The sequence below is a fragment of the Myiozetetes cayanensis genome, unplaced genomic scaffold (genome assembly GCF_022539395.1).
Source record: "Myiozetetes cayanensis isolate MyiCay16 unplaced genomic scaffold, myiCay2020 scf71, whole genome shotgun sequence".
Classification (NCBI taxonomy): Eukaryota; Metazoa; Chordata; class Aves; order Passeriformes; family Tyrannidae; genus Myiozetetes; species Myiozetetes cayanensis.
Window position 1 is genome coordinate 131040 of NW_026087976.1, and position 27691 is coordinate 158730.

The following is a 27691-nucleotide window of genomic DNA, read 5'->3' on the forward strand; positions in this document are numbered from 1 at the left end:
TTTAAGTTTTGGGCGTTATCAGAACACTTAGGCACTTCTGTATATTATTTTTCAAAGGAAGCAATAGCATCTTAAGAGTCTGAAACATAGCTGCAAAACCAAGGTGAAAACTACCTCCACCTTTCAGGTAAGAACAGAAGCCTTCCAAGGTTTTACCACATCTGCTAGGAAAGCCTAGAAGTCAAGCAAATTTGGTTTCAAGCTAAGCTCCTAACATAACATACATACATATTATTACCTATGTAAATAAGTTCTGTTGCCTTCTGTGAAGACCTTCAAGCAAATGCCTTAAATAAAAAGGGATCAAGATGCTAAACTCATATCTTTTAAAGGACAATATCCTTTCAGGACTTCTAAATATTTTAAAGCACCTCTATAGTTAGCTCAAGGAGCAGGAGGCAGTAGACAAGAGCTTTTCAAGACTTATGCGACTACTAGTCTTAATGTACAATTTTCCTCTCTCGACACCCAAACAACAAACCAAGAATCCACAACACTAACACAAAATGCACTGCAAAGCTGCACAAGACACATACAGTAGATTTCACTCTTATTGTGAAACGTAAAAAGCGTAACGAACAGTATTTCAGGCTCAGGATTCTAGGCAGGCAGAAACATCCTCACAACGTAGCAAAATACAGTGCCAGAGCCAGCAGGCCAACGAGAGCATGCAGCCAGCGGCTCCACCAGGAACATTCCTCCCATCAGCTACGGCTTTCGCCGTGAATCCCAGCGCCGATTAGTATAGGAAGTCCCTGATCGTCTCTGCCACTGAGGCGACAGCTACCTCTCGCCGCATAATCAACCCAGCTTGGGGGCAGAGGCCCCCGCTCCCCCGCCCCAGCCCTCTCGGTGGGATCCGCCGAGGATGAGGACTAGGTGCTCGCAACGGCCCAGTGTGGGGTAATCTGGAAAAGCAGCAGATACCGAAGCAGCCACACGGAAACCAGGGCTTAAAAAGAAAAAAACCGAACCTTAGCTCCGTGCTCGCAACATGTCCCCGGACACTCGGCGCGGGAAGATGGCCTCGCGGCCCATAGGCCGCCTCGGCGGTTCAAGCGCCGCGCCACGGCCACCCGCTCAAGCGGAGGCTCAGCCCACAGTGTTCGCTGTGGCGGCTCCCCAGGCAGGTCCGGCCGCCGCCTGCCTGCCTGCCTGCCACAGCGCCGGCCTGTGGTCGCGCTGCCCCTAAACGGCGCCCCCAGCCTCCCCAGCGGTCGCCCGGACCGCCGCGGCCTCGCTCTGCCTGCCCCACTCGCCCGCGTGGCGTAGGCCTCGGCCAAGGATACTTGTTGCACGGCTCTCTGCGTGGTAGTGTCCGGGGACTGGGATTCCTTGAGCAGCTGCAGGATCTGTAGAAGCCCCTGTTCGTCAGGCTTCCATTCATGCTCCATCTTGGCTTGCTGAAAAAACACCAAACAAGAGGCCACGATTAGCGGCGCGGCAGGCCCAGGGAGGGAGGGAGAAGCAAACAAGCAAGATAGCTAGCTAGCTGCGTGACGCCTGGCCCGCTCTTACCCGAGCCCGGCCCCAGAGAAGAACAGCACTAACCTGCTCCTGTACAAGGACTGAGTCACGGCGAATTTGCGCTCTGGCCTTAAGAGCCACCTCGCGTCCTCCTGGGTCCTAGCGCCGAGCACGCCCCGCCCGCCCGAGCCGTCTCGGGCCCGCCGGCACCACCGTCAGCCTTTCCCTAGTGCATTCCACACCGTCAGGAGCCTGGGGGTGACAAAACACGAGCCCCTCAATTCTGGGCGGCGGAAAACAGGGCGCTTCGTCCACAGCCTTTCCCCACCACCACCCGAAACCAGAGAGAAAGCTCCAGCAGCCTCGACAGGCAAAGGGCGAAGCGAAGCCCCAGCCCAGCCTCTTTGGGAGAGCTACGGCCGCGCACCCGCTGCGCCTGGCAGCGACCTAGGAGGCTGCAGACCACGGAGGAGAAGTGGAGATGCGAATGCAGACCCAGGAGATAGGAACGTGGTACCTGCTTTGCTGTCTACTTTACGTCTACATGATTTAGTTTAATGTTGGATAGATTTCATAAGTTTTCGATTTCACGTGTAAAGAGGGAATAAGACCAACTATGCAAGAAGGGAGAAAAGAAACTCAAAAGAAACTACTTTCAATACCTAGTGTATCTTAGCCTCAAAATATATCAAAGGAAATCTCAGGTCAAAATTAGCAATTTTTGTGTATATAGAATAGAATAGTTCAGTTGGAAGGGACCTACAACGATTTTAGAAAAAAATTTCTTCACTGAAAGGGTTGTCAGGCATTGGAACAGGCTGCCCAGGGAAGTGGTGGAGTCACCATCCCTGGAGGGATTTAAAAGACGTGTAGATGGCCTTGGCAGTGCTGGAATAATGAGTGCACTTGATGATCTAAAGGTTTTTTCCAACCTAAACAATTATATTCTGTGATCATCTAGTCCAACTGCCTGACAGCTTCAGGGCTGACCAAAAGTTAAAGCATGTTATTAAGGGCATTGATCTAATGCCTCTTAGACACTGACAGGCTTGGGGCATCAACTGCCTCTCTAGGAAGCATGTTCCAGTGTTTGACCACCCTCTCGGTAAAAAAATGCTTCCTCAGGTCCAGTCTGAACTTCCCCCTATGAATCATTCCCACCCATCCTGTCACTGGATCCCAGGCAGAAGAGCTCAGCACCAACCTCTCCACTTCTCCTCAGGAAGCTGCAGAGAGCCATGAGCTCACCCCTCAGCCTCCTTTTCTCTAAACTAGACAAACCTAGAGTCCTCAGCTGCTCCTCACAGGACATGCCTTCCAGCCCTTCCATCGGCCTTGTTGCTCTTCTCTGGACACATTCAAGGTGAGGCCGCACCAATGTCAAATAGAGTGGGATAATCACCTCTTGACTGGCTGGCTATGCTGTGTTTGATGCCCCCCAGGATGCATTTTGCCCTCTTGGCTGCCAGGGCCCACTCCTGACTCATACTGAGCCTGCTGCTGATCAGCACCCCCAGATCCCTTTCTGCAGGGCTGCTCTCCAGCCACTTCTCTCCCAATTGAGCCTGATGTTACTCCATCCCAGGTGCAGAATCCAGCATTTGGAGTACTTACATTTCATGCCATTTGTTAATGATTTCCCAATGATTTTATATATATAAATACACTTGCATTACATACATATTTTATATATATATATATATCATATATATGCTACTGGGCAAAAAAGGAACATACACAGATTTAAACTGGTCTAAAATATGAAAATGGAAAACAGTAATTACTTAGCCTTTTATAATCTTATTTTAAGTCATTGTGTTTGCAGTCATCCTGCTTACATCCCCCTTCAACTGAAAACTTTCTGCTTCCTCTCCTACAGCACAGTACTCAATATGAGTGCCACATATATGCTGCACATCAGAGCCTTAACTGTTCAGAGGCACTGAGGACAGGAAACAGTGGTTCCTAACAGTGTGGCCCAGGTAATTTGCTGTGTGATTCTTCATCTCACCTCCCCAATGCTTTCAATTAAATCCATATTTAAGTTACAGTCAACTCTCCAGTCTCAGGTGCTGACAAGTGTCTCCAGATGCTAAGTGTCCTGGGAGACTAAAGGCTTGCCACCAATTAATAGGAAAGGACAGGCACAAAAGCTCATATGAGGGTTTTGTGAGCAGTCGCTCTAGTTCAGAAAAGTGACAAGCAAAGGATCTGGGTTAGCCAGGCTCAGGCCATTAAAACCTATACTCGTGGCTCACAATCATATGGGCAGAAGAGTTCTCCATACTGATGCTTGCACAGATGGAACAGATGAAAGGTCAGGTCCAGCAAATCAAGGAAGGGCTAATTTGGGTCTCATTACCCTAACCACTGCCTTGCCAGGAAAGCTGTAGAAATTTGATTTTCTTTGAGACTTGGACCACTGTGAAATTTGGTTGATATTGATTAGAGCTTCAAAAGTTACTATTCAGAACTTATGACACAAGGATTACATCTGTCTAATTTTATCAGGAAACCAAGTGCACTAGACAAAAGCAAGATTAAATATAGAAAACAAGGGAAAAGAACCGGAAAGGAAGGTTGAGGCAGAACAGGAAAAAGCAGGAAGAGAAGCAGGCCATATATCCACAACTAAGAAAAACTAACATAGGTTTCCTTTCCATGAACATGGCCAGAATTAAATCCCAAAAAGGTCTTTCTGCAGTGGAAAAGAGAGAAGAAGGCCTGGAAACAAACGGGACCCCACAGGAGCAGGGGAAGGACTCCTCTCCCTGAGCAGTGGCAGAAACAACTGACCTAAACCCCCATTTCCTGTCCCCCTGCACCACTGGGGGGGAGGAGGGAGAACATGGAAGGAAGGAGGGGTGGGGGGAAGGTGTTTTTAATACTGTTTTATTCCTCACTCTTTTTCTCTGATCCTGATATTAATAAATTCAATTAATTTCCCCACTTTGAGTCTGTTTTGCCCATGATGGTGATCAGTAAGTGACCTCTCCCAGCTCTTATCTCTCCTCATGAATCCTTCATTGGTTTTTTTTCTCTCCTCTGTCAAGTTGCAGAGGGTAGTGAGAGCAACTTTAGTGGGTACCTGACATTCAGCCAGGGTCAACCCACTACATTAGGAGAGACAGACCAGGAAGGCATGGTGGTGAAATTGCCCTCTATGTGAGGTTACACTTGGAATGTATCAAGCTCTGTCTTGGGGTGGATGATGAGTGAGTCAAGAGCTTAGGGGTTAGGATAAAAAGGCAGACAAGTAAGGGTGACACTGTTGGTATTTGCTACAGACCAACTGATCAGGAGGCCTTCTACAGACAGCTTGAAGCAGCCTCACAGTCTCAGGCCCTGGTTCTTGTGGAGGATTTTAACTATCCTGACATTTGCTGGAGAAGCAACACAGCAAAGCACAAATGGTCCAGAAGGTTCCTGGAAAGCATGGATGACAACTTCCTGTCACAGGTAGTGGAGGATCCCACAAGGAATGGTGTGATGCTTGACTTCATACTAACAAACAGGGAAGGCCTTGATGCCTCAGAGGTTTTTTTGGATTTTTTAATTTTTATAGATTTTAGATGTGTAGTGAATGTAGATTTTAATGTAGCTGTATTATATCCCTTACCCTGTAGCATAATGTTGACACATACCCAACCCTACTACCCCATTTCATATCAATCCCTCTAAATTCCATTAGTGTGTTTAGTCTTCTTTACAAGGTAAAATTGTAGAAAAACACCTTAAGGCCTGGACCAGAAGATATTACACAGACACAGCAACCTTCAAGCCCATAACTCTGGAGGAACTCCAAGGACTGTGCAGGCTACAAAGAGGAGGAAGATGAGGAAGAAGGAGTCCCAAATGCCTCCAGACCCAATTCCTGAAGGGGCGTGTTGGGGGGGAGAACGGGGCAGAACTGGGGGGTGGACAAATTGGGATTGATTTGACCTTATTATAAATCATAGAACCACTGTCTGAGGTGCGTGCATGGTATGTATTCCTCTAGGCCTATGGACTCATTAAAGGACCCGCTCTCTTTATCTTATACACTAAATTGACCTGGAGTCTTTTTCTCCGTGGTCTTTTAGGTAAAAGCCTTGTTGGAGATTGTCCTGGGTTTATTTTGGGCCAATTTTCTCTAACCCCTCACACAATTACTAGAAGTTGAGAGAAGGTTTATGCAGACAAAAGAGATGTGATTGGGGAGAATAATATTAGGATTTATTACTAGCAAGATAAAAACTAAAGAACTATATATACAACAATTCTAACTAGGCAAAAGTGCTATGTATTTACAGAAATACCCCTCCCCCCTTGTATCAGTTCAGGAGAAGCAGTCTCTTTTCCATTTCCAGAGCTATAGGTCTTCTAAATAATTTTGCAGCACTTGAAAGTTCCTCTTCTATTATCTCTAGGACGACAGCTCCAATTCATCGCAGTTGGAACTATCTCTCTCTCTCTCTGTTTTCTATGTCGATCTCAGGGCAACCTCCTGGGCTAAGACTTGAGGCTGGGGATTACCCAGGCCCTGTGGGGTCTTCCATGGACTGCAAAGGGACGCTTGCCTCACCATGGTCTTACCACAGTTACAGGGGATAATGGCTTTTGAGTACATCCCTATTTCTTGTGGGGTCCCTTCTCACAAGAGACAGTCCTTGATAGACCTCTCTAGTGTGAGTCCACCTTCGGGCAACAGTTCTTCCATTCTCTGCTGTCCCTTAGGGTCATAAATTCAGCTGCACCAGCATGGATCCCTCACTGGGTCACAAGTCCTACCCAGGCCAACTTGCTCCAGCGTAGGTCTCTCTCTCCATGGGCCACAGGTCTCCAACAGGACTCTGTTTCATCTTATGCCTCCCACGAAGTCACATCTTCTTCATGCACTCCTCTGCTTCGGCGTGGGCTCCTTCATGAGCTGCAGAAGGGGGTCTCTGCTCACCAACAGTCTTCCACAGGTGGCAGGGATTTTTAGTTTTCAGTCTCTTCCCTGCTGAACGGAGAGAGAGACAGGGGAAAAGGAACCCTCCCTTCGGGCTTCTCTCTCCTCCGGCTGCCAGCTTTGACCTTGGAGGCTGCGCTATCTCTGCCTGGAATTCCTTTTGCAGCAAATCTTGTCCAGGTTCTTCTCTAAAGTTTTTTTTTTTTCTCTTCTCTGAAGTTTTTTTTCTCTACTCTGTTACAGGAGAGAAGGGGGCCTGGCCCCCCTCACCTGGGCCAGACTTGGCCGGGGGTGGGGGGGCAGACACCTGGGCCCAACAGGGCCGGCTGCTACACTGACTCTCTCATTTTCTTCTGTAACACAACCCTTCTCTTCCATTTTCTTAAATAAGTAATTGGCAGAGGCGTTACTAAAACTTTTGATTGGTTTTGCTCCAAAAATCCACCTGGAAAAAACTATTTTCAGCTCCAGGGGGCGGCTGGTCAACAAACTCACAACAGAGATGTGAAGGTTGGGAGCAGCCTTGGCTGCAGTGACCATGAGATTGTGGAGTTCAGTAGGGGGCAAGGAGGAAGCAGGAGCAGGGTAGCAAGTAAGATTGTAACCATGGACTTCAGGAGAGCTAACTTTAAGCCTCCTTAGGGATCTTCTTGGAAGAATCCCATGGGAACAGGTCTTGCAGGGAAGAGGGGTCCAAGAGAGGTGGTCAATATTGAAGGATCACTTCCTCCAGGCTCAAGAACGATGCATCTTAATGGGCAAGAAATTGGGCAAAGGGGGCAAGAGACCTGCATGGATAAACAAGGAACTCCTGTCATTACTCAAGCACAAGCAGGAAATGCACAGGTGATGGAAGCACGGTGTCATGGTTTAGATAGCTCTTGTAAACAAGGCAAAGAAGTTTTTCCCTTCCCCCTGGCCCTGTGTGCATAGCTATTAGGTGAGTATTTAGGTGAACAAAAGGTCTAGCTCCCTCACTATAGGCTGAAAAATTAGTCTCCTAGGAAACAGGGGAGACGAAAGGCTATTGTTTACTTTTTTCTCTCATCTCCTGGGCAAGGGGGGAGGAGGAGTTTTGGTGGGCTGGGCGGTGGCTGGAACACAGGTCAGGTGTGAAGGCTGGTGGATCCTGTGGCTCCACGACCTGTTTACTAGTTGCAGATCCTGCTCGGATTTCTTTTTCATCAGAGAGGAGCTGTTGTGGGGTTTTTTTGCCTGGAGGTTTGTTTTTTTTTTTCCCTTTTCCCTTTCACCATTCCCTTTTGTTTTCTTTCCCTGACACTGGTCTGGGCACAACAGCAGTGTGGAGAGAGGACTGTGCAGAGCGGTTTCGACCAGCCGGAGTGGTGAGAGTTGCCTGGTCCCTTTTCCCCTCTCCCTCTCCCTCTCCCCCTTTTCCAGTGTGTTGGGAAGGGAAGTGGGACCTAGTTTTTTGGTTTTCTCCAACACACCCCGGAGGGCGTTCGTCTTTCTTTCCCCTCCGTTTCCCCCCCACCTGGGTGGCAGCGACCAGTGATCCAACAGCGCCACCTGGTGACTGCTATAGGACATTACAAGCTCTGCATCTCCAGTGACCCTATTGACTGTGGTTGGAATTGCACCAAAGGGCGCAAAATTGAACTGTTTACTTTTCCCTTTGCCTGTTTATCAGTTTACTGTTTTTGAGGGAGATTATTTGTGGGTATAGGAGTATTGTTTGGTTGGTTTACTTGGGGTTTTTTTTGTGTTTCTGTTAATACACACATACCTTTAAATAAAGGGCTGTTATTTTTTCCTTTTCCATAATTTGTTTTTCCTTCAATCAGAGCCTCTTAATTTTGGATTTATAATTGCTTAGAGAGAGGAATTTGGGTCTTTTCTCATAAATCATCCTCAGCAAAAGACCCTTGTCTCATTTCAACTGGGACACACGGTCAGACCACTTTGAGTGAATATAGAGAGGTCGTCAAAGTAGGTAGAAATGAGACAAATAAGGCCAAACCCTAGAATTAAATCTGGCCGAGGATGTCAAGGAAAACAAGAAAGGCTTCTTCCTATACATCAATAACAAAAGGAAAACAAAGGATAATGTGGGCCCATTAGTAAATGGAGAGGGTGCCCTGGTAACAGAGGACGCAGAGAAGGCAGTTACTGAATGCCGTCTTTGTATCAATCTTCACTGACAAGACCAGCCCTCAGGGATCTCTGACCCAGGAGACCATGGCAAAGGAATGTTGGAAGGAAAACATTCCCTTGGTCAAGGAGAATTGGGCTAGAGAACACCTAAAAAAACCTGACACCCACAAGTCCACGGGCCCTGACGAGATGCATCCACAAGTGCTGAGGAAGCTGGTGGACACCATAGAGAGGTCATTCACAATCATCTTTGAAAGGCCGTGGCAATCAGAACTGGAAGAAAGCAAATGTCACCCCAGTCTTCAAAAAGGGCAAGAAGGAGGACCCAGGAAACTACTGAACTATTGACCAGTCAGCCTCACCTTAATCCCTGGAAAGGTGATTGGAGCATCTCATTCTGGACACCATCTCTATCCGCATGGAGAACGAGAAGGTAGGTGATCAAGAGTAGTCAGCATAGATTCGCTAAAGGAAAATCATGCTTGACCAATCTGATTGCTTTCTATGATGAAAGAACTATTTGGATGGATGAGGGGAGAGCAGTGAATATTGTCTACTTTGACTTCAACAAGGCTTTTGACACTGTCTCTCACAGCATCCTCATAGGTACACTCAGGAAGTTTGGAACTAGATGAGCGGACAATAAGGTGGATTGAGAACTGGTTGATTGGCAGATCCCAAAGGATTGTAATCAGTGGCCCAGAGTCTAGTTGGAGGCCTGTCACTAGTGGTGTCCCCCAAGGTTCAATACTGGGCCCAGTATTGTTTAACTTATTCATCAATGACTTGGATGAAGGGGCAGAGTGCCTCCTTAGCAAGTTCACTGAGAACGCAAAGCTGAAGGGAGTAGCCAATGTGGCAAGACGGTCTACCCCAATAAGGCCTAGAATCCAGTCAGAGAATGCAAACAATTCAAACTATCTGTGGTAAGTTACCGGTGGCGCCATGGTAATGTTTTCAGTGTTGAATTATGCTAAAACCAGCCTGGTTCACCAAACTTCAAACACACATCCTGCTTTTTGAAGTAGGATTTGACAGATAAGATGGTGACTGGCCTATAAATTTGTGACTAGCAGTCAATCACTTTATACTATAAAAGTCCAGTCCAAATTTCATACAGTCAGGTTCTTCTAACATAACCCTTCTTGGAGCATATGTGTGGAGAGTCTTCCCTTGGGTGGGGATGCCCCCCAAGGATACTCCTCGAGGTTGAGAGAAAGAGATCTCCCCACAAGCATTGGTATGGGTGAGTTACATCAAATCTCCACTTATTAATTATTTTCTTTTTGCTAGCTTTAATATAATTCCTTCAGTTATTGCTTTAATATAGTGCGCTGTCCTATCTTATACTATACTACTAGTAATTTTAGAGTTTATACTGTGTAGTAAATAATTCTTATTAAGATCTTTTGTCTGATGATTTGTAATAATAAATGATTCATTTTATATAAATTTCCTCAGTTTGCCATCATTAAAACATGCAGGACATAAGTGGTTCAATCATACCTCTATAGTTCCTTAAATTTAAACCACTGACAAAATCTGAGGCTAAAATTGGATCCAGCTGCACCCAGGCTCCTCTCTGAGGAGTAGCTGAGAAAGCAAGGGAGTTCTTTCTGCACATCATGACTCAACAGCGGGGCTTCTTTAATAAATTTCGTCTAAGCCTTCCACTCTCACCCACGACAGCCAATACCCCAGAGTGCTGTGCAGCCCTTCAGAAGGACCTTGACAGGTTGGAGACATGGGCAGAGAAGAAACATATGAAATTCAACAAAGGCAAATGAAGGGTCCCTGCACCTGGGGAGGAATAACCCCAGGCACCAGTACAGGCTGGGAGGGACCTGCTGGAAGGCAGCTCTGCAGAGAAGGACAACAAACTGTCCATGAGCCAGCAGTGTGCCCTTGTGGCCAAGAAGGCCAACGGTATCCTGGGCTGCATTAGGAAGAGCATTGCCAGCAGGTCGAGGGAAGTGATCCTGCTCTTCTACTCAGCCCTGGTGAGGCCACATCTGGAGTGCTGTGTCAAGTTCTGTGCTTCTCAGTACAAGACAGACATGGAGCTCCTGGAGTGGGTCCAGCAGAGAGTAACAAAGATGATTAGAGGACTGTAACATCTCTCTTATGAGGAAAGGCTGAGGGAATTGGATCTGTTCAGCCTCAAGAAGAGACGACTGAGAGGGGACCTCATCAATGTGTATAAGTATCTGAAAGGTGGGTGCCAATAAGATGGAGCCAGACTCTTCTCAGTGGTGCCAAGCAATAGGACAAGAGGCAATGGGCAGAAACTGATGCACAGGAAGTTCCACCTGAACATGAGGAAGAATTTCTTTACTGTGGGGGTGATCAAGTACTGGAACAGATTGCCCAGAGAGGTTGTGGAGTCTTCCTCACTGGAGACATTCAAGAACCATTGGGACGCAATGCCATGCAATGTGCTCTAGGATAATCCTACTTGAGCAGGGAGGTTGGACCAGATAACCCTGCTGGTGGTACCTTCCAACCTGAACTGTTCTGTGATTTTCTGATTACTTTGAAGTTATTCCTATCCATCTCTAATCCTTAAAATTCTGTGATGAAGTGGGAGAGGGGAAAATAATTTAACTGAGCAAGTCAAGAAAAAAATTCAGATTGTATACAAAGAACATTATATTAAAAATTAGAAAATTGTTTCTTTCCGTATCCTTTGTTTCTTAGTATTCTCAAGCAGGAATCTCCTTGTGTAAAAAGGAAATAGGAATCAATGTTAAACTAAGTACCAGGCAGAAGCAAGAAAACTACTCATCAAAACATATGATGGCCTAGTTAAGCCCACTTGATCAGTAGAAGGCACCAGAAATAAATCTGAAACACTGCACCTATATATGTATATATATATGTTAAGAAGACAAATGTTCACTGAAGACACAAATCTTGAACAAATGCTGAGGCTAATCTCTGATTTCTCTCTTATCCAAGCTTCAAATGTCACGCACTATCCAGAATCCATTGGTACAACAACAGTGCATAATATTAAAAAATTGTCAAAAATACAGCAAACAAACTAATCTATATCTTTAATTTCTTTCTCTCTCCACAAATGTCTTGTTCTACTCAAGTATCCACAAATATAATTTTTATCTTTGGTTTTGTTACCAATACTCTCATCTCTTTACTTCTCAGAATGTTCCATTAGATCAGGCTGAAATGATGCACTACTGGCATTTTTCATACAAGGAAACAAAAGGAATGGCTAAAATATATAGCATTGCTATCTCATTCAAAATCCAGTATTTAGACTACTAGCTCTGTCAGCATCCTGCATAATTGACAGTTGATACTTAAAAGACAAATGTAGACAGCACAAATAGTTAGGAGACTTAGAATACCCTCCCCAACTCTCCTGTAGTTCCAGTGCACTGAAAAGAGAAATAGGACACTGGTGCAAAACCCTCCCAGAGATTTGAACTAGTAGGATGTCCCATCCCTCAAATGCCATAGCCTCCAAGCTGTACCTTTGGGAAGTACAACTAATCACTTCTAGCAGTTTTGAAACTAGTTTCAAAAAATTAATCAAAATTATTTCTCAAATTTGTCCTCATTACAGAATTGTTAGACAGTCTCAGCCACTTTATTGTTTAGAAACTTTTTCCCTGTCTCTACTTTTACTACATTGATATTATTGGATTTGTATTATTTTTTCATTTAAAAAGAATTCTAAAATGCTCTTGGTGTAAACTCTCATTTCAGATAGACGTGAATTAAGTTAAGCAGAATAAAAGCTCTTATAACACAGAATAAATGTGTCTGTGTGAAGGAGCTCATGCAGAATAGTTATACCTGCATTATTTCTCAATGCATCATTCCTGGAGACATGCCCTAAGCTTTGATTTAAACAAATACCGTTAGTCCTTGCACCCAGCATATCAAATGAGAATCCATTCTAAAACATTTAGTGCAGTCTTCCTGAGTTCAGCCATATGCTACAATATTATTATTTATTACATTATTTCATAGAATCCTAGAAAGGTTTGGTCTGTAAGGGACCTCGAAGATCATCTAGTTCCAACACCTCTGCCATGGGCAGGGATACCTTCCACTAGACCATGTTGCTCAAAGACCTGTCCAACCTGACCTTGAACACTTCCAGGGATGGGACAACCACAGCTTCTCTGGGCAACCCATGCTAGTGCCTCACCACCCTCACAGTAAAGATTTTCTTCCTAATATCCAATCTAAATCAGCCCTTTCTTTTTGAAGCTATTCCCCCTTGTCCTGTCACTCCATGACCTTGTAAAAAGTCCCCCTCCAACTCTCTTGGAGCCCCTTTAGGTAGAAGGTGCTATAAAGTCTCCCCAGAACCTTCTCTTCTCCAGGCTGAACAACCCCAACTCTCTCAGCCTGTCTCCATAGCAGAGGTGTTCCAGCCCTCTGAGCATCTTGGTGGCCTCCTCTGGACTTGCTCCAACAGGTTGATGTCCTTCCTGTGCTGGGGCCCCCAGAGCTGGATGCAGTAGTCCAGGCGGAGTCTCACCAGAGCAGAGGGGCAGAATCACCTCCCTCAACCTCCTGGCCGTGCTGCTTTTGATGCAGCCCAGGATACGATTGGCTTTCTGGGTTGCAAGCACACACTGCCAGCTCAAGTCCAGCCTCTCATCCACCAGCATTCCCAAGTCCTTCTGGGCAAGGCTGCTCTCAATCCATTCTCTGCCCAGCCTGTATTTGTGCTTGGGACTGCCCCAACCCATGTGCAGGACCTTGCACTTGCCCTTGTTGAACCTTTATGAGGTTCACACAGGCTCACCTCTCACTCCTGTTCAGGTCCCTCTGGATGGTATCCCTTCCCTCCATCATGTCAACTGCTCCACACAGCTCAGTGTTGTCGGCAAACTTGCTGAGGGTGCACTCAATCCCACTGCCCATGTCGCCAACACAGATGTTAAACAGCACTGGTCCCAATACTGACCCCTGAGGATGCTACTCATCACTGGTCTCCATTTGGACTGCAACACTTTCCCTATGACCATCCAGCCAATTCCTTACCCACTGTCATAGTTATGATTTCAGCAAGGAATTTTTCTTTCCCTTCCCCCCTGCGTGTGTGCTCTGTGGATGAGCCATCAGGTGAACAAAAGAATCGGCCTGGTCACTAGTGGCCAAGAGATTAGTCTCCTAGCAGTGAAGGGGGAGGAGTTGGGGGGGGCTACTGGGGTGTGTGACTGGAAGGGGGTGGGGGCTGGGGAGGGAGCTCAGTCTCTCTGCCCGGGAGGGGAGCCTGCTGCGGGTTGGAGACACTGCTGGGTTTCTTTGTCTCTTTCCTGTCGGAGGGGAGTTTTTGCTGCTGCTCTCAGCTCAGCTGTGGCTGGCTGCAGGCCCTGCTTATAACGGACCCTAATCAGCTGAAGTTTGTGAGTTTTCTTCCATTGGGAGAACTTTCGGTTTTATTGCTGTTGTTTTTCCCTCCCCTTCTTCCCCCCCCCCACCTGGCGGCAGCCAAGGATCTCACAGCACCGCCTGGTGACGGGCACTGGACATTACAAGTTCTACTCCTCTAGTGATCCAACAGCGCCACCTGGTGACTGCTATAGGACACTACAGATTTTGCACCTTCAGTAACCCAACAGCGCCACCTGGTAAATGGTACAGGACATTACAAATTCTGCATCTCCAGTGACCCGACGGCACCCCCTGCTGACTGTGGCTGGAACTGCACCAAAGGGTGCTAAAAATTGAACTATTTAAATTTTCCTTTTGCCGGTTTATCGGTTTTGTTCTGGAAGGGGATTATTGGTGGGTATAGGAGTATTGCTTGGTTGTTTTACTTAGTTTTTTCGTGTTCCTGTTAATAATAATAATGGCCAGTCTTCGCGAGCGAAGATCCGGGGAAGGTCTTTACACCTTCCAGCCTGCGCATTGGATTTTTTAGGTGAGACACAGTGTGCGCGGAACTGAGCCCACCCTTTAATCCTAAGGTTCATCTGCCGGGGCCAAGCGAGCTTGGACGGTGGCAGCGAGGTCCTTAGGACGTTGGTGGGTTGCCTTTAAGGGCTAACAAGCTCCACCTGCCCGGGAGTGGCCCTGACCGGGAATCGAACCCGGGTCTCGGCGGTGATAGCGCTGCGCCTTTACCACTAGACCACCAGGGGCTCCTCCTGTTAATACACACATACCTTTTAATAAAGGGCTGTTATTTTTTTTTCCCTTTTCCATAATTTGTTTTCCTTCAATCGGAGCCTCTTAATTTCGGATTTATAATTGCTTAGAAAAAGAAGTTTGGGTCTTTTCCTCCTAATTCATCCTCAGCAAAAGACCCTTGTCCCATTTAAACTGTGACACCCACCAAACAGTCTGCCCATCAGATCCATATCTCTCCAGTTTAGAGACCAGGTGGTCACCCCCCTCACCCCCCTTGGAAAGAGCTCAGCTGTGATTTCCTCTCGACAGGGAGTGACATCCTCAGCACTCACCAGAAAGGATGTGGCAACACAGACAGAGCCCCCAGGGAAACTTACAGTCATTCAGGTCTCAGGCTGCAAGGAGTGCCAGAGCCTGGCACTGGTATTAGATGGCAGTAGAGACAACAGCTGAGTGAGGTGTGACCAGGTGAATTATCTGCTCAGCCTGGTGGCAGAGCTAAGAGAAGAGATAAAAAAGTTAAGAAGCATCAGGGACTCTGAGGAGGAGACCTATGCTCTGGCCTCCCTGAGATAGGAGCAGGCATCAGAAAGAAACCAAGAAGGCTTCAGTAACCTCCCCCAGCCAGGCAGAGGGCAGTAGATCAGAAGGAAAGGGTGAATGGAGGCAAGTCCTTGCTTGGGGGAACAGGTGAAAGGTCCTCCTCATCCACCTCACCCTCCCCAGTGCCTCTGTACAATAGATGTGAGGCTCTGGATGTTAAAGGACAATCAATGGATGATGAAGACAAAGGTCCCTCTCCACCAGAGGTGTTGCCAAGGTCAGAAAGGCCTACAACTTGTATCAAGACTGGTTCCACAAGGAAGAAAAGATGGGTTATTGTGGTAGGCAATTTGCTCCTAAGGGGAACAGAGTACAGTATGCTGGATGGACTCTTGTTTCAGTGTGAGGATAGAATACCCTTATTGCCTGGAAGATTTTGTTAAGAGGAGACAGTTTTCGCTTAGGAAGGCTTTCTGCCTAAAAGGTAACTCTTTCTCAAAGGCAGTTTCAATGCTTTCTCCCCCCCCCTCCCCCTGCATAGCAAGAGAAGTTCTCAGCCTCTCTCTCTGATATGGAGGAGAGAGATAGCCCTAACAGACATGTACAGAGGCCTTGGGAAGGTGGGGGAGAAACAGAGAGGATAAAGAGGCCCTGAGAGGGTGAGAACTTGCCTTTTCTTTCCTGGGGGCCCGGTGTGTGCAGCATAATTAAGAAGTGGTCCTTGCATCTGAAATAAACCTTTTCTTAATCCTTCCACTGCCTTAGCATTCTTGGGAAGAATACCTGCATATGTTTTACCTTACACTCAGGAAAGTCTGCTGCCTCCCTGGGGCATGGGTTGAGGACATCACCAAGAAGCTTCCTAGCCTGGTGTGGCCTTCAGACTATTACCCACTACTGGTGTTCCATGTGGGGGATGATGAAGTCACAACACGTAGTCCAAGGGCAATCAAAAGGGACTTCAAGGCCTTGGGATGGTTAGTAAGGGATTCTGGAACACAGCTTATCTTCTCCTCTATCTTTCCAGTTGCAGGCAGCAACATTGGAAGAAACACATGGGTCCAGTCTATTAATACATAGCTCCATGGTTGGTGTCACGACCAAAATTTTGGGGTTTTTGACAATGAGATGGCCTACGCAGCACTGGGCATGTTGCCATCAGATGGGATTCAGCTTTCTCAAAGGGGGAAGAGAGTCTTCACTCAGGAGCTAGTGGGGCTCATTGACAGAGCTTTCAACTAGATGTGATGGGGGAGGGAGATAATACCAGATTTGCCTTGGCAAGATATGGGATGGCAGGCCAAGGTTAGAGGGGTGGAGTGCTAGTGAGAGCCTTTTACCAGTAACTCTGACATGTGCTGGCCACGCTGGAGCACACTTGAAGTCTTACAGAGATGAGCCAGGGACTCAACAGGTAACAGAAACCAACAAAAACACCAGACATTTATCTCAAAGGAATTAAGGGATGTTCCTCTAGGAAGGCAACACAGCAGACAGCCAGCATGCACAGGGCATGCACAACAAAGAGGAGTTGGAATCCACCGTGCTGCTAGACCTTGTTGCCATTAGTGAAACTTGGTGGGACAAATCCCATGACTGGAGTGCGACTATGGATGGCTACAGGCTGTTCAGAAGATATGGGAGGAAGGAGAGGGGTTGCCCTCTACATCAAGAGGTGGATTGAGTGTGAAGAGTTGTCTGAAGAACAGCCATGAGCTAGTCAAAAGCCTGTGGGTAAGAGTCAGAGACTGAGGCAACAAAGGGAACCTTGTGACTGGTGTCTACTACAGGCCACCTGACTAAGGGGAACCTATTGACAAAGCCTTCTTGCTCCAGATACGAGGCATCCTGCTCACAGGCTGTTTTCCTGCTGGAGGACTTCAACCACCCCAACATCTGCTGGGAAAGTAGTACAGTGAGCTGTAGGCAATTCAGGAGACTCCTGGAATGCATGGAGGATAACTTCTTGGGTCAGATAATAAGACAACCCTACCAGAGGGGATGAGATACTGGATCTGGTGGTCAACAACGTACGTGAGTTAATCAGGGGCATCAAGATTGGAGGCAGCCTGGGCTGCAGCGATCATGCACTGGTGGAGTTTGCAGTCCTAAGGAATATGGGTCAGGTAAGGAGTAAAGTTAGGCCCCTGAACTTTAGGAAAACAAATTTCCAGCTCTTCAAGGAGATGGTCAATAGGATCCCCTGGGAGATTGCCCTCAGGGACAAGGAAGCAGAACAGAGCTGGCAGATTTTTAAGGACATCTTCCATGGAGTGCAAGACCTAGTGATTCCTCGGCATAAGAAATCAGACAAGGAAAGCAAGAGGCCAGGGTGGCTGAGTAGGATGGTCAAATTAAAGGGCAAGAAGGAAATGCACAGGCAGTGGAAGCAGGGACAGGTACCCTGGGAAGAGTATAAGGATGCAGTCCAGTTGTGTAGGGATGTGGTAAGGAAGGACAAGGAAAACCTGGAGCTGAACTTGGAAGGGATGCAAAGAATAACAGGAAGGGCTTCTACAGGTACATCAACCAGAAAAGGAAGGTCAAAGAAGGCATACATTCCCCCCCATAAAAAAGGCTGGCAAACTGGTAACTAAAGGAAGTTGAGGTACTCAACTTTTTTGCCTCAGTCTTCAATGGCAACCTTTCTTCCCACACCTCTTCAGTGGGTGGACAGCAAGATGAGGACTGGGGGAGCAAAGTGTTTCCCACTGTAAGAGAAGATAAGGTTTATGACCACCCGTGAAACCTGACTGTATATAAGTCTGTTGGACCTGATGAGATGCATCCCAGAGTCATGAGAGAATCGGCTGATGTAGTTGCCAATTCACTCTCCATGATATTTGAAAAGTCATGGCAGTCAGGTGAAGTCCCAGATGACTGGAAAAAGGGAAACATCGTACCCATATTTAAAAAGGGTAGAAAGGAAGACCCTGGGAAGTACTGACCCATCAGCCTCACCTCTGTGCCTGGGGAGATCCTGGAACAGATCCTCCTAGAAGCAACATTAAGGCACATGTAGGACTGGGAGGTGATTTGACAGCCAGCACGGCTTCACCAAGGGGAAGTCCTGCATGACCAACCTAGTGGTCTTCTATGAATAACTACATTAGTGGACAAGGGAAGGGCTGTGGACGTCATCCACCTGGACTTCTGTAAAGCCTTTGACATGGTCTCCCATAACATCCTTCTCTCTAAATTGAAGAGAGAGATGGATTTGATGGATGGACTGTTTGGTGGGTAAGGAATTGATTGGGCAGTCGCATCCAGAGGGTTGTGGTCAATGGCACAGAGTCCTGATGGACATCAGTGGCAAGTGGTGTCCCTCAGGGGTCTGTATTGAGACCAGTGCTATTCAATGTCTTCATCAATGACATAGACAGTGAGATCGAGTGCACCGTCAGCAAATTTGCAGATGACACCAAACTAAGTGGTGCAGTTGACACTCCTGAAGGACAGGAGAACATCTAAAGGGACTGGGACAAGCTTGAGAAGTGGGCCCACAGGAACCTCATAAGGTTCAGTAAGACCAAGTACAAGGTGCTGCACCCAGGCTGGGGCAACCCCTGGTTATCATTACAGGCTGGGGAATGAAACAAATTGAGAGCAGCCTTGCCCAGAAGGACTTGGGAATGCTGGTGGATGAGAGGTTGGACTTGAGCTGGCAGTGTGTGCTTGCAACCCAGAAAGCCAATCGTATCCTGGGCTGCATCAAAAGCAGCACGGCCAGGAGGTTGAGGGAGGTGATTCTGCCCCTCTGCTCTGGTGAGACTCCGCCTGGACTACTGCATCCAGCTCTGGGGGCCCCAGCACAGGAAGGACATCAACCTGTTGGAGCAAGTCCAGAGGAGGCCACCAAGATGCTCAGAGGGCTGGAACACCTCTGCTATGGAGACAGGCTGAGAGAGTTGGGGTTGTTCAGCCTGGAGAAGAGAAGGTTCTGGGGAGACTTTATAGCACCTTCTACCTAAAGGGGCTCCAAGAGAGTTGGAGGGGGACTTTTTACAAGGTCATGGAGTGACAGGACAAGGGGGAATAGCTTCAAAAAGAAAGGGCTGATTTAGATTGGATATTAGGAAGAAAATCTTTACTGTGAGGGTGGTGAGGCACTAGCATGGGTTGCCCAGAGAAGCTGTGGTTGTCCCATCCCTGGAAGTGTTCAAGGCCAGGTTGGACAGGTCTTTGAGCAACATGGTCTAGTGGAAGGTATCCCTGCCCATGGCAGAGGTGTTGGAACTAGATGATCTTCGAGGTCCCTTACAGACCAAACCTTTCTAGGATTCTATGCACTTACAGTGTATGGTTAAAAAAAAATTAAAATAAAAAAAGTAATGCATGACAATATAATTCTTACTGTATTCTTAGTTTTTACTCTCTTCACTCATTTCTACCCTTGGTTTCTAAAAAAGCAGTCTTATAACTACATCTATAATACCAGCTTTGAAGCAGTATAGAACCAGAGTAAAGGAATGCAAGCAATGCACAAGGTAAAGCTATGTTACTGTTTTTACACAGAGAGATTGTTGTGTAGATGAAAAATCAGGTAAAATTCCTTGGAAATGAATGCAGCCTTAAACAAATAGAATAGACATTAAAACCACTACCAATCTGCATAGAATTTATCTCATTTTATTTCAAATGCAGCATTTTATGCCAAAATAAGAAACATTATAAACCAAAAATTAAATTAAAAGTAGATTATTTACTAATTTTATAAAATCCAGGTAAACCTAAGGGATTTGAACACATAAAAATGTAATTCAATGAGGAATTTCATTGTCATTTTTACTTGAGTTGTAAGTTTTCAATATTTTAGGTGTTTAAATACTTTAATGTTGGTTTGTGAAAGATATCAAAATTGTATTTGAATCAGAGAAGGTCCCTACCTGCGATAACTTGTTAGTCTAAATAGCATAAAGATGTTAAATAATTCCCTTAAAATGTGACCAATAAAGCAAGTAATACAGAACAAATGTTTCAAAGTTTTTAAAGGTGGGGGTTTTTCCTTCCCTAAAGGTAAAAGGAATGTAAATAGTGGGGAAATTGTAATTTAAAATAATTAAATTTACCTTAAATGCACAAGTCATTTAATAACTTTAAGGCTATTTTAATAAAAACCTATTGCAAATAGCTTCACTATCTCTAATAAAAAAATTTGCTGGCATTCCACACATCATCTTTGTGTTAAAATAATAGTGCAACCACTTCATAAAGCTATGTAGAGTTGAAACCACGTTCACAGATTAAATCATCTATAGACAAGAGAAAAAAATTATTGTCTATATAGTGATGCCTTAGAGTTTGGTTTTTTTTTAAATTTTGTAGATTTTAGAAGTAGTTATATAGTGAATGTAGATTTTAAAGTAGCAGCACATCATCCCTTACCCTTTAACACAGCAATTACACATAGCAAACCTTGTTACCCATTCCCATATCAATTCCCCTAAATTCCATTAACCTGTTTAGTCTCATTTTCAAGGTAGATTTGCAGAAAACACCCTAAAATCTGCACAAGAAGATATAGCCATAGACACAACCACCTTCAGGCCCAGAGCTCTGGAAGGTCTGGAGTCTTTTTTTCCTCCACAGCCTTTTAGGTAACAAGAGCAGTTCTTATATATTATCATGACGTAGAATCTAGGCTGTTTTGCCTGCTAGTGATTCTATGGTCTTTGCCTCAAGGCTAAATTTACTGACCAGCACCATTACAACATACTTTCTGCTCTTTCTCAGATTTTATATAGAAATTCTGCTTTGGTGCAATGTTCACAGATGCCTTGAGTCTCTCTCATACTTCTCATTCTCATTTTATCTGCCTCTTGTTGAACATTTATCTTTTCTTTTGTAATTCAGTTGTAAGCCATATGCAAAAAAGATTGTTGCTTTTTTACACTTGCCTAATGTGTTAGAGCTTTAATTCAAATGTGGAGCTTCTGGGCACCACTGCAATTCAAATATTAACTAAAAGATATTATACTCAATTGCAAAAATGTTTGGGCTATTTTCTGCATGACATGGCAGCCAATCTCAGTTTTGGGGGCTTTATTTTTCTCTTTTTTAATTCTTTTAAATCATCTTCAATAATAATTCTGAGAATTTGACAATGACTAGAATTTGACTAGATTAGAAATTACACCTGTCAATTAAAAAAAATCTTTTGTAAAACACGGTCTCACCATCATAGCATACCAATACAAATAATATCAAAGTTTTATGAAATTCTCTTCTGATGGGAACAGGAGGCATCATATGCAGATTGGACCCACTCCTTAGGGAAGTCTGCTGCCTTCCTGGGGCCCGGATTCAAGACATGAAGAGAAAGCTTTCTACCCTGGTACAGCCCTCAGATTATTATCTATTAATGATTTTTCAGGAAGGCAGTGATGAAGTTGCAACAAGAAGTCCAAGGGCAATCAAGAGAGACTTCAGGGCCTTTGGATGACTGGTTAAGGTATCAGGGGCACAAGTAGTATTCTCCTCTATCCTGCCAGTCACAAGGAATGATAAAGGAAGAAACAGGAAGAGCCAGCAGATCAATACCTGGCACTGAGCGTGGTGGCACTGGCAGAATTTTGGGTTTCTTGGTCATAGGTCAGTCTACATGATGCCACACCTGCCAGGTATACCTGTCTCAAAGGGAGAAAAATGATCTTTGCACAGGAGTTAACAGGACTCATTGAAAGAGCTTTAAACTACATTTGAAGGAGGAAAAGGATAAAATCAGGCTCTCTACAGACAAGCTGGGGGAAGGGGGGAGGCATGTGACTGAGGGATGTTATGCTAGCGAGGTCCTTCACTCTACCATTTCAGTGGAAGTAGGGAATGGAGATCCATGTGGCAGCAAAGACATAGGGGTTACTGATTATCAGAAACTATGGAAGTGCCTGACAAAGGTCACATAGGAATGAGGGCTTCTCCCCCTAAAAGGATGGTGAGATCAATAGTCCAACTGAAGTGCATCTACACCAGGTCACACAGCATGGGCAGCAAACAGGAGGAGCAACAAACATTACACAGCTGGAAAACTATGATATAATTACCATCATGGAGACATGGTGGGATGACTCACAAAACTGGAATGCTGCAATGGATGGTTATAAACTCTTCAGAAGGGACAGGCAAGACAGGAGAGGCAGTGAGGAAGCCCTGCGCCTTAGGGAGTGTTTTGACTGTCTAGAGCTTGGTGATGGTGATGGTGATGAAAGGCTCGAGTGTTTATGGGTAAGGATCAGGAGGAAGGTCAACAGGGCAGATATCCTGGTGGGAGTCTGTTACAGACCACCCAACCAGGATGAAATATTCTATAAGCAGCTGAGAGAAGTCTCATGATCACTGGTCCTTGTTTTCATGGGGGCCTTCAACTTACCAGATGTCAGCTGAAAATACAACACAGCAGAGAGGAAACAGTCCAGGAGGTTCCTGGAGTGTGCAAAACATAACTTCTTGACACAGTGAGTGAGGGAGCCAACTAGGGAACTGCCACCTTGGAGTTCCAGATGACAGACTTTGGCCTGTTTAGGGGGCTGGTTGACAGAGTCCCTTGGGAGGAAGCCCTGAAGGGCAAAGGGGTCCAGGAAACAGTTACTGACCTCCTATGCCACTTAAATACTCACAATTCTATGGGGCCAGATGGGATCCACTCAAGGATACTGAGGGAGTTGGCAGAGGAGCTTGCCAAGCCACTTTCAAACATTTAACAGCAGTCCTGGTTAACTAGGGAGGTCCCAGGTGACTGGAGATGAGTAAATGTGATGTCCATCTGCAAGGTTGGCCAAAAGGAGAATCTGGGGAACTACAGGCCTGTCAGCCTGACCTTGGTGCCAGGAAAGGTCATGGAGCAGATCACCTGGAGTGCCATCATTCAACAGGTACAGGACAACCAGGGGATCAGGCCCAGCCAGCATGGGTTAAGGAAAGGCAGGTCCTGCTTGACCAACCTCATTTTCTTCTATGACAAGGTGATCCACCTAGTGGATGAGGGAAATACTGTGGATATTGTTTACCTGGACTTCAGGAAAGCCTTTGACACATCTCCCACAACATTGTCCTGGAAAAGCTGGCAGCCCATAGCTTGGATGGGAATACTCTTTGTTGGGTAAAAACCTGACTGGATGGCTGGGCCCAGAGAGTGAGGTTAATGGAGCTACATCCAGCTGTGGCCGGTCACAAGTGGAGTTCTGGCTCAGTATTTGGGCTGGTTCTGTTTAATATCTTTACCGATGTCATGGGTTTGAAAAGAGATGTTGGAAATTTTTTCCCATGTCGCTCCCCTCCCTCCCCCCACCCGTTTCTTCCAGGATGGGGGTGGAGGCAGAGCGGACCCACACATGTGGGGCAGTGCAGGAGCCGGGAGAGGGGGAGGTCTCGCGGGAAAGCACAGTGGCAGTGGGGATAGCTGGGAAGTCCTTTTCGGGGGCTTGTGGGGGTTTTGGTCTGGGACCGGACAGAGCAGAAGCCCGGTTTTTGGCCACCTCATTCTCTTTTCCTGAGAGGAAATTTCTTTTTCCCCACGGGACACCTTGCAGAGGACAACTGAGAGAGAGAGAACAACCCATCTCAGAGTGAGGTATTCTGCTTTCAAGACTGTCTGGAGGAAAAGGACTTGTTTTTTTGGTTTTTTTCATTGCTGGCTGCCAGCACATGTGGCTGCAAGCAGCTTCTGAATTGCCGGGACAGTCCTGCCTCTCCCCCACCCCTCCCTGTGTTGCTGAGGGTTCGTCCCCCCCACCTGGGGATTTGGGACTTTGTTTTGTTTCTTCTGAAAGTTGTTGATTGCATCATTTATTGTTTATTTAGCTTTTGTTAATAAAAAGTTGTTTCTTTTCCACACTTCCACCTGAAGTCTCTTCATTTTTAAGTTGTAATCTTGTTAAACTAAGACAACCGATGATCTTGACGAGGGGATTGACTGCACCCTCAGCAAGTTTGCAGACCACGCCAAGTTGAGCTGGAAAAGGAGGTTGTAGACAAGTGGGGGTTAATCTCTTCTCCCAAGCAACAAGTAATAGAACAAGAGGAAACAGCCTCAAGTTGCACCAGAGAAGGTTTAGATTGAATATTAGGAAAAAGGGGTGTCAAGCATTGGAACACACTGCCCAGGGAAGTGGTAAAGTCACCACCCCTGGAGGGATTTAAAGGCATGTAGATGTGGCGCTTAGGGACATGGTTTAGTGGTGGACTTGGCAATGTTAGTTTTACAGTTGATTATCTTAAAAGGTCTTTTCCAGTATAAATGGATCTATGATTCTAAGAAAGTTCCTCAGCATGGTTAAGACCAACACTGAGTTTTAGTATTTTCAAAATCCTGTGTGGAACAATTTCTTTAAATTTCAGGCTCCTAGCTCTCACTGCTCTTACACAGGCAGCAGAGTAACTGCCTACTAAGTCCTATAAAGGCTCTGTAAACACAGTTAGGAACTACTGCAGCCACCATCTGCATCCAACAATAATGAACAGCTCTGCTGCCCCTAGGCAGACATGCACTTCTAGTTCACAATATAGGAAGAAGACCAAGACATGGTGAAGTAGGAAGACCATGATTAGGTTGACAGCATTGCACACAGGGGAAACTGAGGTTCCACTTTGTACTTCCTGGAAGTGAAGATTCAAGATTTGGATGTGTGCAAGGGGAAAGGATGTGGCTGAAGTGAAAAATGGGAGTAAACTTCTGCAGGTGCATGAATGGATGAGGAAGGTGAGTATGAGCATTGGCCTGCAATCCTAGCTTGGAAGACAGGAACATCCAGTAGGAAAGTTGGGAGAAGAAAAGCCATAGATGAGGCTCTGGTTTTGTGTGCTTAGAAAAACATGTGACCCTGGATGCCAGAAGTTACAGATGATCATATACCTACTAAATAGGCTTGGAAGCCCCTGGTCTGTGCTACTTCACCATAATTTTTGCAAGTGTTTCCTTTTCAGGTTCTAACAGAGTAACAGTTTTCTTCCATCTTTGTACCTACTCACCTACTATCTATTTTCTATTCTCCAAAAAACATTTTATCTTGCCTTTTCCTCTGCCTTTATATTTAGCATGGATCAATTATTTAAATTAATGCCCTTAATGGCAACTTCTTCATAAGCAGCACATCTTGAATGTTTAAGGGATTTCACAATGGCTTGTAGAAAATGTTATATAAAATTAAATTTTAACCCTGTTTTTGCAGGACCATAATTATCCTTTTGCATGATATTGCTTTGAGTATAAGCTAACTAGATATTTTCACAGAATCACAGAATGGGTCAGGTCAGAAGGGACCACAGTGAGTCATCCGATCCAACCTCCCTGGTCAAGCAGGGCCATCCTAGAGCACATTGTACATGATTATGTACAGACAGTTCTTGAACATCTCCAGTGAGGGAGACTGCTCAACTTCTCTGGGCAATCTGTTTCAGTGCTCGGTCTTCCTCAAGAAGAATTTAGAAGAAATACATTCTAAAGTAATACTGATCATATAGAAACTATTCTTCACAATTGTGAGCAGCTTTCCTCCATCCTCTCACATATAACTCCAAAATAACTACAGTTCGCACAGCAGATGCAAAGCGAGGACTTTTAGAAACAGACCATAAACTTATTTTTAAACATAGATGAGACTCTCGATTAGAAACATAGGTTCAGTTTCCAATTCTACCAAAGGCTCCTTGTATGATCTTGGGCATGCAATTATTTTTTCTGTTTAAATACATACTGAAGGGACACAACTTTTTGTTCAATAAGTGTTATAAGGATTGAACAATATCTATGAAGTATCAAATACCACATTAAGGACTACTTAAACAGCCAAGAAGGCAAGTAAACAAATTATGAACCTGTGGTGGCCAGAATGCATAGCAGAACAAGCCTCACCGTAGGAGGATCTCTTGGGTAATGAGCATAAATTCAAGGGAGTGGAATTGCTACCTTTGCAGCAAGGAGATAAAGAGTTTGAAGACTGAGCAAACCATTTATACCAGCCCCAAAAGGCGTTTGTGTCCATTGTACAGTCACTCCACAAAGGCTTTACAAGTTCCATCAGCTATTTCCATTGAGCACCTAAATTAACAAGCTCCCCAAGGAAGCAAACAAACAAAAGTACAAGACAAACACGGAATTTCACTCCTCTCGAATATTTCTTAGAAAAAAAAATTAAAACCCACCTAGCCAGATCTGGACAGCAGGAACCCTATACATCCCAGAAAAAAAGGCAGGAAATATGGCCACTTTCTTATATTCCCCAGGTGACTCACTTTCCAGCTCGCTGCAATGGCAGAGTTTGCGGCAAGGCTGCGGGGACAGTGCCAGCTGTAGCAGTAGGAGGAGCCGAGGGAGCTGGAGAGGTGGGCGGGTGCCCGCTCCTCCGACCGCGATTCCTCATGCCTCGGACGCCCCTTGTGCTGCGCCCTCCCCCGCCCCATCCATCCATCCATCCATCCATCCATCCATCGGCACGAGACGGCAGAGACCGCGAACGACAGCGGGAAGAGAGGAGGCAGCCCACGGCCGAGCCCGCATGACTCCCCTCCCAGCGGCGACGCGAAAACCCATAAAGGCAGCCGGGCCCCGACCCCGGCCCCGGCCCCCAGGCATGCAGGCAGCAGCTGCCGGAAATGGGACGTCTCAGCCCGCCCCTCGCAGCCTGAACACCTACCCACAACATCCCAAACCCCGACGGCAGAGAAGTGACGAGGGAGCGAAGCAGCCCGTCCTCTCCCTCCGCAGCTCAGTGCCCAAAGCCGCTACAGTTTCTGAAATGGCTGAACAAAGAGAACCTCACTCCGTTGCCACCACCCCTCCGATTGGCCGGAGGGGGAAGGCGGGGCTCTGCGCGCGGAGGGCGCCACTGGCCGGTCACCCTGGCAACGGCGGCATAGTTTGGGGTCCATGGCTTCGGATGTGATAGAGATGGCAGTGAAATGGCCGCCCGGCCCTACTCAGGCTTTCAGCCCCGGGCCCCGCCCTCGGCCTATCCCGGGCTTCCATGGACAGGGTCGCTTCTCCCTGCCGGTCCCCTGCTTCCAATTGGCTCGCTGCTGGAGACACATGCACACAGGCCTCATGGACAGGTATTGCCTCATACCTTGGGATTGGGCACCCACACTCAGTCCCCTTTCTCCTAACCTGCCGCCAACTCTCTCAAAGAGACACTAGTGTGACCACTTGGGCAGAACATACCTGTTGCAAAATGTGAAATATGCAAAATTTTCTTAAGAAAGGATGTTCTTTGATGTTTGGTCTTTGTATACTTTCAAGTTTAATCAACAAGAAGGGAGATTTAATCCGTGAAATGGATAGCAGCTAACAAGCTCTAAGTGATGTCCAGGTGTTAGAAAAACAAATAACTTGTTGGTAGAATTGCTTTGTTAAGGGCTTGACATGCTTCAATGATCTCAGACCTAGGGGGAGGTTAATAAAGCTTGAGAAGAAGGATGCCCACTGATAGTGGACACAAAGAATGCAGAATTTATGGGCCACAAGGACATCTTGTGCAACTGTGCTGTAATCAGCTCCAACTGGGTAGAAGGTAATTCTGGCAGGGGGAG

The 27691-nt window shown here is 46.1% G+C and overlaps 1 protein-coding gene across 6 annotated transcripts in view; it reads right to left on the reverse strand.

Annotated features, from left to right (window-relative positions):
- Nucleotides 1–26946, reverse strand: part of LOC126652232 (transportin-1-like) — a 119065-nt gene extending 92119 nt beyond the window's left edge. For 4 of the 6 annotated variants that reach the window (XR_007631908.1, XM_050338903.1, XM_050338902.1 and 1 more), the window contains exons 1-3: nt 26800–26946; nt 1552–1719; nt 1290–1403 (exon numbers count right to left, since the gene is read on the reverse strand). Coding sequence is in view for 3 of the 6 variants with exons in the window: in XM_050338903.1 (XP_050194860.1) it covers nt 1290–1394 (105 nt within the window). In the remaining 3 variants the exon portion in view is untranslated. Of the gene's footprint in view, nt 1–974; nt 993–1289; nt 1404–1551; nt 1720–26799 lie in introns of those variants that run through there. The other 2 variants (XM_050338904.1, XM_050338905.1) reach the window with 2 other exon arrangements.
- Between the last annotated feature and the right edge of the window lie 745 nt (nt 26947–27691).